Source organism: Amyelois transitella, chromosome 7 (assembly GCF_032362555.1).
Source record: "Amyelois transitella isolate CPQ chromosome 7, ilAmyTran1.1, whole genome shotgun sequence".
Taxonomy (NCBI): domain Eukaryota; kingdom Metazoa; phylum Arthropoda; class Insecta; order Lepidoptera; family Pyralidae; genus Amyelois; species Amyelois transitella.
Window position 1 is genome coordinate 7,036,385 of NC_083510.1, and position 14,623 is coordinate 7,051,007.

At 31.0% G+C, this 14,623-nt stretch overlaps 2 protein-coding genes across 2 annotated transcripts; both read left to right on the top strand.

The window, feature by feature from the left end:
* The first annotated feature begins 3,055 nt into the window (after positions 1-3,055).
* LOC106131450 (putative gustatory receptor 28b) lies at positions 3,056-5,951 on the top strand. Its single transcript, XM_060945129.1, has 5 exons — positions 3,056-3,061; positions 3,426-4,427; positions 4,950-5,018; positions 5,368-5,457; positions 5,714-5,951. Exons 1-5 carry the CDS (start codon positions 3,056-3,058, stop codon positions 5,771-5,773), a joined length of 1,227 nt encoding a protein of 408 aa, XP_060801112.1. The 3' UTR covers positions 5,774-5,951.
* A 909-nt stretch (positions 5,952-6,860) lies between these two features.
* LOC132901914 (putative gustatory receptor 28b) lies at positions 6,861-10,013 on the top strand. The gene is made up of 4 exons (XM_060945130.1): positions 6,861-7,901; positions 8,658-8,726; positions 8,980-9,069; positions 9,954-10,013. The coding sequence occupies exons 1-4, from the start codon at positions 6,861-6,863 to the stop codon at positions 10,011-10,013; spliced, it is 1,260 nt and encodes a 419-aa protein (XP_060801113.1).
* Positions 10,014-14,623: the final 4,610 nt, after the last annotated feature.

Genomic DNA, 14,623 nt, shown 5'->3' on the forward strand with positions numbered 1-14,623 from the left:
AGTTTTACTGGAAGGCATAAACATTTGAGCAAAAAAATAGGTAATTATTCTTCCTATTTGTATATTTTGATTCCTGCTTTTGAACCAACTGCTTTTCTTTTCGATTAAATGCTTTTAATTTTTTATTTAAAGTCATAATTAATTTCGAAATATACAAGATACCCGAACACAAAGACTGATCAAAAAATCTCGAATTCTATCAGTATTTAAGATTATGAATATCCATGACGAATCCATAATTTACAAAATCTGAGGTTATCTTATAATCTAACTTATATTACAAGTGTTGCAGTCTGATGTGTTTACCTCTAATTTTGAAAAATAAGTCTTTATTTTGGCTGATTTGTATTTTGACCGTTACGTTATGTTGAAAAATTGCAATTATGATATTTTTGACAAAACCCTTTTAAAGGCGGTAGGTATGCTTGAAAATTATTCCTTCTGAAACTTACTTCCTATAACAATTCGGAGTCAAATTTTTGGTGCAAATTTTAAGCAGCCTTGAGGGTTTCAGCTTCGAAATAATTATTAAATTTTTGGAACAAATTTTTTATGATTTTAATTTTTTTAAATCAAGCGACACCTTTTTTATTTCGTCGCATCTGAATTGTAATTTTAAGAAAATAGGTTTTTGTGACGCCTATAAGCAAGTCCATTTTCTAATAGTTTTACTTGATTTGAATTCAATATAATTTATGTTATTAATCAAATTTGACGCTATTAAGTAAGTTTAATACTATCATCACATTCTTTTTGTTTATTCGTAGTTAATGGAGGTGATTACGTATCATAATATTTTTGTATTATCAAATTGATCACAAAATGATACATTTACATATATAAGTGACTACTTTATTGATATGAAATAAAGCGACATTTAGTTGAAAGCCGTCATATCTATGATCTGTATTTCTATTTATTTCAATTACACAAGTACGTGTAAGTAAATTACAGTTGTTTTAATAAAAAACAAAAAAATCTATGATGCTATGTTTCTGACAGCTGTTTCTATTTCTGAAAACCTTATTTTTACAATAGCATGTCCAATATTAAGAAAAATAAAGAAAATCCATAAATAAAGTTAGTAATAATAGCATAGATAACAAAACAGCTTTAAAGTAGACTTGCTTGAGATCTAGATATCTTTAAAATTTTATAGCACTTGCGGTAGTCGCGAAACTCCGAAGAAGGAAACCTATGGTGTTACCATAAATATATATTTTTTCCAGATTAAGTAACTTTTATTTAACTATTAAAGAGTGCGAGTATAGAAAATTAAAGAGAACTATAAAAAAGGTTTTCTTTCTTTAAGTAACAAAAATAATATTTATGGTTTAACAGTGAAAGTTACATGTATTTCCTTCTTTAAAGTAGCTTCATAAATAAACACCAAACTTAGATGAGGGTGTAAGCAGTATCACGAATGTAATAATTATGAAACGATTGTAAGATCGGTTGTGGTTGCGATTTTTGTAATATAATGAAATATATATCGTCAAAATCTATTTGTACTTTCAAATAAGTAGGGACATCATAATGTATGTATTTGTAAAATATAGGAAATTTTCCAATAATGCATTTTTAGTGATAAGTATTTTCATTTTGTTCGATATCGCTATGCTGTGAGATAAAATTGCGTATGCTCTAAAAATGGATTTTTGTAGATTTAAACGATAAAGATTTCATCGATACTGGAAATATCAGATACTGCAGTAAACATTGTATTTTGAGTGCGATTTTTCTTCTATGTACCGCCTGATACTCGTATGTCACAATATTTGTTCTCAATTTTATTATTCACACGAGTTGTAACTCATATTATTAAGTACGCAATGAATAAATCACTGTCACAATTTTTTTTATTATGGTGAAAGAAAAAGTGCTATTAAATTTTTACCTATGGCCATTTCACTAAAAATCAATTAAATAAAACATCACATGCTGTGAATAGTCTTCAGTAGGATGCGTCTCTTTGCCGGGAAACGCATGGCTAACTAAAGATATAAACATTAGGATAATAAAGTTTTTATTCTGTAATTATCATTACTCTACTTAATTAATACTTTTGGTATACCTTTGTTGCTGTAACATCAAATCAGGTAAATTGTTTAGATGTTCACCATGTTCTCAAAAGTATATTTTTCATACTGATAAGAATATATCTGTAGGTATAACGTATTAATTGTAGCCTACATTATTTTTGTTTATTTTTTTAGTGCGGATTTCCGCCTTCATCCCAGTTCAAATTGTATAATAAGCTTGTTACCACTCGCCTCCCAAGGGTCTGCTTATCAGTAGAAATATATAAAATTATATAGCTCAAATGTGATCATAAAATTCAAGACCAACTAAATAATTTTCATCAAACATTTTTATGATATATGTATTCATGTTGACTGTTCAGTATAACAATGTTACCGTAACAAATAAGAATCTATTTTAAAGTGCCATAAAACGTAAATATTGACTTCAATTTTATTTTAATGTTTAGTTTGCTAATTCGTATTTATCGAAGGCTTTTAAGTGAATATGTAATATGGGCAAGATGCTATATATAAAATTTGATTTCATTTAAACCTGGCTCTCTGTGAGTTGTAAAATTATTATTTCTAAGGACAACATTGTATTGCACATCTGCTTTATGTATATTTTTTTATCGCACATATGTATGGCGTAATATTTTTGCGACTGCTTCGCTCCTTTATATATATATTATATATTATACGAATGTATTATCTATATTGGCGTCAGCGTCAATAAATCATACCAATGTCTTACCAAGGAATCGTGAATAGCCTCACAAATTGGATATTTTGAAAATCTGTTTGTGTTTAAAACTATGTCACGATAAACCAGTTTTTATGATTATAATTTTACAATTTGAGAGTACCTACACGAATTATATTGCACATCTTGCTTAGTTTTCGAAAGTATCTATTTGGTTGGACGCCATCATATTCTGTGTATGATATAAAAACTATTTTATTATGAGGTTAAGCAAATGTTAATGGGGCGTAGCATGTTGTTATAACTGACATCCTATACTATAGTCGAAATGCTTGTAATTGAGATCATGTAAAGTTGTATAGTGCTCATAAATAAAATACATTATTCACCATTACATATAAAATTTCCTCTGTATATATAACATGCCTTTTTTCTTTGTTGTTTATGACAATATATAATGCCTATGATGTTCATAATGTAGAATATCACTGTAAATTGAACATTAAGGTGAAATAAATTAATTTATCCGGTGGATAACTGCGATTATCACAATTTTGTTTCATTTGAACAAATGTCTCCAACGGGCATCAATTTATTCAAAACTATATAATTTCATTTCAATTCAAATTTTACAGTCGGGAGGGCGCACGTTTAGCAAAATGTTTTTAAATAATTTAATGAAAAAATATATTTTTAAGAAAAAATACACAAATGTAGTAGACGCTTTATATTGGAACACATTTGCTAGAAAGCTTGCGGGAATTGCAGTGATGGAAGTTGTTTCAGTGAGCGGTTCCATAGAATCGAACATGTCTACCCTCGGAATGTTTGGATTTTTAACAATTTCTATCACCTATGTAAGCTTCTTAGTCGTCGCCTTCTACCATGATCAGACAATTATAAGGAGTTTATTTGACACTAAACTGAAGCAATATGGAGACCAGTTTGAAAAAATAGCCACTGTCTCGTTTGTCCTTTATATTATGATTGTAGTGGGTTGGAAAAATAGTGGCGATACGAAGTTTTTTAAACTGAATGTTTATGTTGACAAATGTATTACTGATATGAAAATCATAGGTGTTTCTATTGATTACGTCAAGTATGCGGTAACATCACTGAACATAGTGTTGGTGCACATGGTGCTTTTCACAATGAGAGCGTTGTCCATTTACGGTATATTATACGGGCAAGTTGGATCTGTTCCTTTAGAAAAGATAATGCAAGGCATTTACCCCGATGTCCTGGCACTTGTATTTTCTACAGTGTATTCTTATTGCATGTATTTGTGGGAAGATAAATATGTGCAACTGAATACAATATTAAGGCATATAAAGGACAAAAAATTGTGGGAACAGTCGTTTTTCATAAAGATAAAAGGCAGTGTCCCTCAAAAAGCAACGCAACTACAAGACAAATATGTATGCGAAAAAATTAGAATGTGCGCATGTTTAAATACCAAACTGTATGAAGGGATTGAACATTTAAATAAGTCATACGGGATATCACTGGCAATCACACTATTTGTGTGTATAAATTATATAATTCTGTACATGTTTTATTTCATGGAAGCTACTGCTGCAGGGTTGTTCCACGATATCCATAGGTACATGGGACTGCTGGTATTTGTGTCTTGGCAGATTGGTTACGATGTTTTCGTGGTTTTATTTATTGTGTACTTCGCCGAGCATATTTCTGCCGAGGTATGTATTATATTTTTAATTTATGTAACAGTTTGTAACTTGATTAGAATCGTTTTTTATATATTATATAATATAATTATAACTTGTAACTTAAACTTGCGTGGGCCCAGAACAACGCGATACTCCCTGGCCACTTTAGAGCGTAGCGTAGTGAGTAGCGTTAATTATGGACAGGGCTTTTTATGATGATGTGTGTAGGTTAGGTACTCTACGTAATTACTCATTAAAATAAACACTAGAATTAAAACTTCACATAATTTCTTTTACAGTAGCGTAAGTAGTTACCGTAAGATAAAGAAAGAATGGCAACAGGGTTGCGTAATTAAAATCTACGAAATGATTGAGACATTAAATGTAAAACTTTTAAGCTTAATTATTCTTTAGGCAGGTTAGGCTTTACAAGCTTACCGCATAAAGTGACAATAAATATTCCACGCAAGTTTCCAATAATAAATATTCTTACATAAAATACAAACAAAATTTAAAAAAAATCTTTATTATCACTAATCGCTTACGTTACAGGCAAGAAAAACAGCTATGATCGTGCATGAAATCATCCAAAAAGACTTCAGTCCAGCCGTGAATGCTGAAGTAAGAAAACAAACAATACTTATATATTAAAACAGTACCTAAAGGGAGTTTTGTATGAAAATGGAAAACAGCTCGATTGGATTTTTTTTACAAACCAACCGCTGTCACTATCTAAATTTTATTTTCGCCATCCTGAATGTGGCCTATCAGTCTTTTCGAGATTGTTGGCTCTGTCTACTCCGTACGAGATAAAGTTACAAATTTGTGAAGTGTGTTATTTGACTACAACTAGGTTTTTCGCCGTCTTTTTACGAACCATTACTTACTATACAACTAATACTTTATAATGTCAACGCACAACTAAAGAAGCTGTGTTTATACATTTAGTAAGTAGGTACCTCCTTTTCAGGCGATGCAATTTTCGCTTCAATTAATACATCAGGTACCAAAACTGACGGCACATGGACTCTACGATGTTAATAACGCTATACTTTTTGAAGTAAGTATGAGTGTAGTATAAGTACTTATTTTTGTTGTAAAAAAATAAAAGGTATTAAAGCCAGTAGGAATATGATCCATAGCGTTGAACACGTACCGTAACATAGCTGATCATCAACTAAAATAGAGGAATATTAAATAGAGTAATAATAATAATTAATAAAATACAGCATTGTAAAATGTTGTGCAGTAATTCGTCCAAGAACTATAATGGCATGCCAATAATTAGCGGTAAGCACCTATTTCTTTTATTTCAGATCGGCAAATACGTGTTACAAGTATTGGTAATGCTCCTGCAATTCGTGGATATAAAATAAAATGAAGCACCTCGATTGAACATTTTATTAATATGGAAATGTAGGTATCTTTCTTCACTGTTATGTACTGGGTTAGGTTTCTATTCAATCCATGTATTTTTTTAAATTACTGTACACTGTACTTACCTGGGTTTTGAATAAATGTTCATTCAGTCATTCATTTATTCACCTATGATTATTTGCGTATCGAATTTTATTATTTTCTATTTGTTTTATTTGATGAATTAAAAATATTTATAGTATTGGGAGTATGGCAAGTACTTGTCTTCATAAATGGCAAATTAAAATGTTGAAATAAAAAACAAACATTTGTTTTTTTACGCCTTATATTTGGATTTAATTAAATATTATAATAGCGATATACTAACCCTACCAAACTATAATAATTAAATGCGAACGAATGTTTGTTACCGCATCACAATTTAAATACAACTAGCTGGGCTGGGTGACCAAGCGGTGCTCAATGGGCGTAAGAAAACCCAAAAACAAAAAAAAAGCTTCCTGTTGTACTATTACTAATCGGATTGTTCTGACCAAAGAGGAAGGAAAAAAAAACAGCGATATATATACATTTATAGAGAGAGAGAGAGAAGACTAAAAGAGAGAAGAGATTATATACAGTCTTACGCAGGCGGAGCTAGTCTGTCTAATTTTCTGTTACATTTTACGGGTAAACGGCTCGACCGATTTGTGAAAAGTAGTTAATTTTTCAAACAGGCTACATTTTCTGAAAGTTCCCAAAGGATCGGGAAAAACATGAATTTTAGTTTAGCGTAGGTAGTTAACATAAGTTATGGACATAATTTTGGTGTTTACTAAATATTTCTAGACTTCTCTGGTGTTATGCTGAGAATGAGAATTTTATGTTGAGAAGTCAATGGTGAAAATATGTTACAAAGAAGTATGTTGGAAACTAATTTACTAAGACTAACACAATTTTTAGTTCATCTTCTTAAGTGTCCCTAACATCAAAATTACCAACGCGTAATAGTAATAGAGTATCAATTTGATGAATACTCGTAAGTGTTAACGCTTAACCAACATTATTCTTCAAATTAAGCTTGATGCAAGTCGTACACTAAACAAAATGTTCGTTGAAGGATTTTTAAAGAAATATATGCTAAAGAAAAAGTACTCAAATATAATAGAAGCAATATATTGGAATACTTTCGTGAGAAAAATAGCAGGTTTATCAGTTATGGAAGTTATTTCAGTGGGAGGTTCACTAGAATCGAACATGTCCACTCTCGGATTGCTCGGGTTTTTAATATTTTGCATTACCTATATAAGCTGCGTTCTTGTCGCCTACAGCCAAGATCAAACAATCATAAGGATTATATTTGACACAAAATTAAAGCAGTACGGTGATCTATTTGAAAAAATTGCAACCGTTTCTTTTGTCATTTACGTGATGATTAAAATGGGCTGGAAACTCAGTAATGACACGAAATTTGCTCAAATGGTCGTCGACGTTGATAAATTCATTACTGATATGAGTGTCGTAGGGGTTTCTATAGATTACGTTAGGTATGCAATCTCATCAATTTATATGATCATGGCTCAAGAGATTCTATGGATGTGTAGGGTTTTATCTATTTTCGTCATTTTGTACGGACAAGAGGCACCAATTCCTTTTGGAAAAATATATCAAGGAGCCTACTCCGACGGGCTTGCACTTGGTATATCTTCAGCATATTGTTATTCTTTGTTTATATGGAAGGATAAATATGAACACTTAAACACGATCTTGAGGCACATCAGAGACAAGAAAATGTGGGAGCAGACCTTTTTTATAAGGATAAAAGGAAGCGACACCGTAAAAGCCACGCAACTTCAAGACAAATATATATGCGAGAAAATAAGAATGTGCTCTCGTTTATGCACCAAATTGTATGATGGGATTGAACATATAAACGGGGCATATGGGATCTCACTGGCAATCACTATATTTGTGTGCATAAATTATATAATTCTGTACATGTTTTACTTCATGGAAGCGACCGCGGCGGGGTTGTTTCACGATTTCCCTAGGTACACGCGACTGTTGGTGTTTGTGTTCTGGCAGATTGGTTATGCTACTTTTGTCTTCATTGTTCTTGTATACTTTGCCGAACTTGCTTTAACAGAGGTAAGAAGTTTTTAAGATACTGCGATATTTCGGAAGACATGGAAGGGTAGCCATTGCTCCAACCACATGGTTTCTACTAGAAAAATTGCAACCATAGAGTAAATTACCGAAAGGCTTTCCAACTTCCTTCATACTAACGTTATAATGCCAACAATTATTGGACTATAAATAAGTAAGTTAGTTGTTAATTCTGCAAAATCTACTTAAATTAATTGAAATTAATAGTAATATTATCGACCTGCCCGTCTTCGCATGGGTAACATTTATAGATATTAACCTTTCTCAGAAAACCTATTTTCCAAAATTTCAAACAAAAAAAGAATTTGTTTTAAACTTTCCGAGATTAGACATCCGCATATATACCTACAGATAGAGAAAACAAGGGTACTTTATAATTTGCCGTTTAGTGTTGCCGATCGAAAGTTCACTATCGATAGTTGATTAAAAGTAGTATTGTGCCAAACTGAGCTATCAAAAGGCCTATCGATATTCTTGATAATTTCCTAGATCGACTATCGACAGTTTCGTCACCGCTGGTAGTAATAGGCTTGATATAGTTTAGCTTAACTAATACATTAAGTAAAATCTTTTACAAATTAAAAGCTATAAATTTGACATCCTAGAACCCTTAATACTACAAACGTAATTGCAGCCTAAAGTCTCTGTCAACTACTTTCAATTGTTAATATGAAAACAATCAAAACTTTTCAACATTAGTATATTTCCAACATTATGAAATACTTGAACTTTTTACAGGCGAAAAAGACATCTTTCATCGTACATGAAATTATTCAAAAGGATTTTAGTCCAGCGGTGAAGGCTGAAGTAAGCATAAAAATCTATTCTGTGTATGTATACATACATAAACACAATATATATAAAAATTAATTTCTGAGGTCAAAATAACAGCCATTTTCACTATTCATATTATTGTAAACAAATCAATTTCTAATCGGCTGCCTTGTGATGTAATGACTTTTGACCATAATCTTTTTACACTTATGTATACACACGTAGACGCAATAAAGGAGAATTCAGAAATATATCAATAATATTTAAAAAAATAATATTTTTTAAGGCAATGCAGTTCTCAGTCCAACTGTTGCATCAGGTACCAATACTTAAAGCACACGGACTTTATGTTATAAATTACGCTATACTATACGAGGTAAGTACAAATTTTATGTAATACAAGCTTATATGTACGTAGCAGCCCACGCGAATTAAGCGCCATTTACAAAAGAATACAGGTTTTTAGCTAATCCCATTAGAACTACTACTATACTAATGATAAGTACCCCATGTCCTTCTCCAGATTCTTAACTATATATCTTTAGAAGATTGTATCATTAATTTACTCGTGAAGAGGTAACATACAAACTTATTTTCGCATTTATAATATACTCGTTGAGATACAATGCGAGTGTAAATGAGAATGGTGGAAGGGAAAAACCTCGATAAATGCAAATGTACATTGATCAAATTCACCAGAAGATACTGTTCTGTTAAAAATGTCGGGATAAAGCAAAAGAAGTGTGCCGTGTGGTACCAGGTTCTAATAAAGAGTAGGACCCCTTCATGTGTTTACCATAGATATCGTAAAAGGCGACCAAGGTAAGGCTAATAAAATCAGGTTTCTTCTTATAGGCGATAAGCTAGCAACCTGTCACTATTTGAATCTTAATTCCATTATTAAACCATAGCTCAATATCTTCATTAAGCCATACAGCTGAACGTGACTTTTAGGTTGTTTCGATATTGTTGGTTCTGACTGTACATATATTATCACTACATAGTATAAAACAAAGTCGCTATTTTAGTCTGTTTGTCTGTATGCTTAAACTTCGAAAATTACGCAACGGATTTTGATGCGGTTTTTTGTAACAGGTAGAGTGATTCAAGAGGAAGGTTTTTATGTATAATAACATTTATAATTTTGCACCCGTGCGAAGCCGGGGCGGGTCGCTAGTTATATAAATATATATATATATATATATATATAGGCATATTTTTGTAATAATTTACTTGCGTAATTGTGAAGTAATTTTTCAGGGCGGCAGATATGTACTACAATTTTTGGTGATGCTCTTGCAGTTCGTGGATACGAAATAATAGTAATTTAAAATATTTTCGAGGTAGTAAAGTTTGGGTGTAAAATGAAATTTTACGTTCATTCACAGGCACAGACAAACATCTGCAAGAAATAATGCAATCGACGAATTTAAAGTTAAGTAATTTTATAACATCTTTTGTAAATGTTTACCAATCGAAAGCAAATAAATCTATTTTGGTTGAATTTTAATAAACTTTTTGTAAAGCGCTATGTAGAGCAATATTTTAGGTATCATTAATGAGATTAAATGAGATAAAAGCTTTGGCTTTGGGGTCGTTAGCTGAAAATGTTAACAGAATATTTAGATAATTTTTATCAGGTAAATGATGAAACGCGGCAAATCGTTACCCCGTATATTTCATACTATATCGCTCGAGGATAAATCAAGTCGTAAAGCATTTTTATACCTAATGAATCGAGTGATACAATTATGAATACAACGACATATAAACAAACAAGTATCCATATTCTAGGAAGTATTTTTGTAATTGCCATTCATTTAAGATTATGTAAGTAATAATTTTATAGATTAATCCATGACACGACAATAAGAGCATTTAAGTTAATCAGTAGTAGTAATTGCATTGAGTGAAATATGAAAATAAACCTTTTTTGATTTGCTCTTGCTGCTCTGTACCAGTCAATTTTTCCAGTGAATTTGTTAACACCAGACTTGGAGTGTCTGTCTTAGCCGTGAATCTGGATTTTGTTTATATCAGAGATAATAGAGCATATAAGTGTAAGGGGATATAAACATATTTTACTTATCCTAGTTTGCTCTAACGCTGCGCTTTTAGACATAGAAGACAATATAATAATAACATGCGTGTCCAATACTAACAAAGTGAGGATATACGGCATCATTTTTATAAGAATAATGGCATAGCCCCAAATAAAACTTTTTGTCATCTAAATATGTGAACAGGGTTCCCAAAATAACTTAGGTATTTAGCGGTTGTTGAAGATTTTTAAACCGAATTACTCAAAAAATCAACACATATCTATCTATCATATTCTATTCGTATCTAAACAATTAAAAAGATATTTATTTGTTTTTATAATCACCTTTTATTCTTTTGCATATCTAAGTAGTTTTACTTTAAGTTTTAATTCGTATTCACTAAAATTTGTCAAAATTTTGCAATAAAATAATTTAATAATGTAATTAAAAACAAGAGATATTTAATATATATAATTTTTCTGCAATAAAGTAGAATATATCAATAATTAGAAATTATAATTAGAAATTTACGAATCTCTCAAATTATAGTCTTTATTAGCTTTCGCCCGCAGCTCCGCCAGCGTAAAAAGTATGTCTTGGGCACTCCACATTATATGTATGTAAAATTTCATAGCTATCGGTTCATTGGTTTTGACGTGAAAAAAAAACACACTTTCACATTTATAGGTATGGATATCTATTGTTTTCTATATACTCGTGTGTTCATTATGTCAAATTTAAGTCTTGAGTTCATTTAACTTCATGATAACTTGTTTTGAATTTACCGACTTTGATGAAACTTTAAATGTTAATAAATATATAGTGTATACATATATATACATAGGTATATAAATGTATAGCTAACATATGCTCATAAATTGTTGTGTTGCTAACAGACCTCAAGGTGTATTTGTAAGTTGGTTGGTTTTAAAATATCCATGGTTATTCCTATAATTTAAATTTAATAGTAACTATATGTTGACATATTTAAACATCTTAAATCTCTTGACAGTAATCAAAGGAATCTGATTGATTGACTGACATTAAAACGCATAGTTAAATCGTTGGGTCTAAAGATTAACAGTTTGGCATGTAGTGTGGGGTGCACTATGAGAGTTCTTCACGAAATTCATGCGGGAATGCAAGGTGTTAATATATTATTGAAGTTAAGTAGGCCCTTATATTGTTAAAAGTCCACAACAATCAGTCAAACAGCGACTCGTTCCTATGTTAATATTAACGAATTTGTTAAAAAATATTGTCTCATGTAAATTAACTGTAAAGATTCTTTTTTGATCTTGAATTATAAACCGTATGAATGGAATGTAATGAACTATGTGTTTTATTTAATAAATCGCTTCCTAAATGTCCCTTACGAGGTAGACAGAGCTAATAGTTGAAGATTTTTGTATAAAAATAATATCATATGAATCAGCTACTATTTAACATTGCTCACGCTGACTTTTTAATAACGATGAAATTACGACACATGCAAACTAGTGATAAATAAATTTGTTTATCAATAAAGCGGTCAAGTTGTGGGATCTTGACCGTGGGCCGCATTCCTCTGGTAACTGGTGCCTACATACAAGTTTGTCTTCCGCTATGACTACTCGTAAATGTACGTATGTTCTGAAGAAAGAAAGTATGTAAAAGAAAAAGATTTAGGTGTATTTCTTCCAAATATAAAATCACTACTCTGTCTTTTTCTGTGGAGGTTAAGGCAAGAGGTGACTAAGGCAGCACAAGAAAATTAATACATATTTGATGTCAAGTAAAAAGACGACGACAATTTTTTTGGTAATAATTATAATAAATAAAATAATTTACTTTGTCATCATCACAATATCATTCTTGTTTAGGTATTTTGTTTTTTGTTGTTTGGTTCTTGAATATATGTCCTAGCATGTGAGATTATACTGTTTTTGTTTATTTTATAATGTGAAATTAAAAAGAATAGGACCACACCGTCTCGTTCCCATTGATGTGACTAAGGGATAGGCTTATATAAACTTGGGATTCTTCTTTTAGGCGATGGGCTAGCAACCTGTTACTATTTGATACTCAATTCTAACATTAAGCCAAACAGCTGAACGTGACCTATCATTCTTTTCAAGACTATTGGCTATGTCTACCCCGCAAGGTGATTATATATATCTATGAAGCTAATAGTCCCAATATTGTGTATACTGCGAATAAAGCTATGTTATCATTAATAATAGCATCGAAATATTTATTTTACATGTTCTTATAACATAGCTGTTTGTTATTCTTAATAAATAAAATGTAAGTTATATATCAGTTTTTATAATTACTTATCAGAATATATTAAATGATTTGATCGCACAATTCCAAGCGGCCAAGTCTTGCTAATCTCTTTAAGTCTTACTTGGCGAAGGACTGGCAATTATTTTGTTAACCACGTTCTTATTACATAGGAAGTTGTAATACCAAGTAACTAAGCTAGATTTACCTGCTCAGGAATGCCATCAGACTCACTGTGATCACTATAGGACAAGGAAACTTATAATTATTTAATGTCAACAAAATATCTTTAAGTTTATTTTTTATCATATCGATTTCATATGAATAAACAGTGAACTAGAGCATAGTGGAAAAGTGATTCCGTTAAAATTTAATATCAATTTAATAGTGAATCTCCATATACTTCAAAGTTGAACTGTTTTTCATTTATCAATTATTAAAATTAAGTACTTCTAATTAAATAAAGTTCTTTTTTGATACCATTGAAGTAATGTTATGTAATGTGTAAGCTTTGTACATCTGAAATAAGCTATTCCTTCAGACAGACATCTTTGTGTTTTTTCTTGTATTTATTATTTCTTTTATATTCACTATGTAAGTGGATTAAATATTGCTATCAGGCGACCATTTGTGCATCAATTTATATGAGTTTTAGATGAATTAAAAAAATTTTGGTCAATAGATAACGCCAATTAGTTACATTGTTACGACACTACATACAGAGACAGAAACGTCAAACGCCAAGTGAGATGATATTATAGGGTTAACAAATTATAAAATTATAAATACTATCAACTATACCAGCCTTTATTAATTTGTCTACGAATAAAGTGATCCTAAAAGATTTTACACCTTAAAATTTATTTGTTTAAGCATCTGATATTTATTATAAAGTGGAAGTGCGCAAATTGAAATAAATAAAATTTACGCACAAGGATTATTCGCTAATTATGGTTGCAATAAAACTTAAGTTGCACCGACTGCATACCTTGTTGCGAGATAAAATTCAAGATATCATTAGTTGTAAAAATTTGTTCTTAAATTTCAAGTGTAAAATTAAACGGCGTGATAAAGTATAATAATGGGGACAAAAAAACGTTTAAACATTTTTCATGGGTATCACTTTCGTATAAGTACTCTGTTACTACAGAGTACTTATACCAGTTATTGTTGTAGTGTACCAGAAATTAAAATTAAATGTTAATGGTCAGTTCATACTTTTTAGGTACCAAATCGACGGTCGGGTGCGATGCACATATGAAGTTGTAGTCATATCGACAACTTGCTAAGCCCTTTGGTAAAATTTTAAGTGTACCTACTTGTAAGGACTAATATGCTATGGTGGACCACCATTCATAATAATAAGTTCGGTCTGTTATCTAAACTCATATGAATAAAACTTCAACATATTTGAACCTTGTTTTAACGAGACAGACAAATCGTCAGAATAATGATAATATTTGTCAATTTATACCGTAAACGTAAAGATACATAGCACTGAAAATAACCTTAAACACAGTCTTCTTTCTCCTGGCTTTAGTGCCAGTTACATCCTCACCACTCTGGAGTAGAGCCTGGGTTATGCCGTACTACCGCTGATCTTAGATAAGGCTTGTTAGGTTT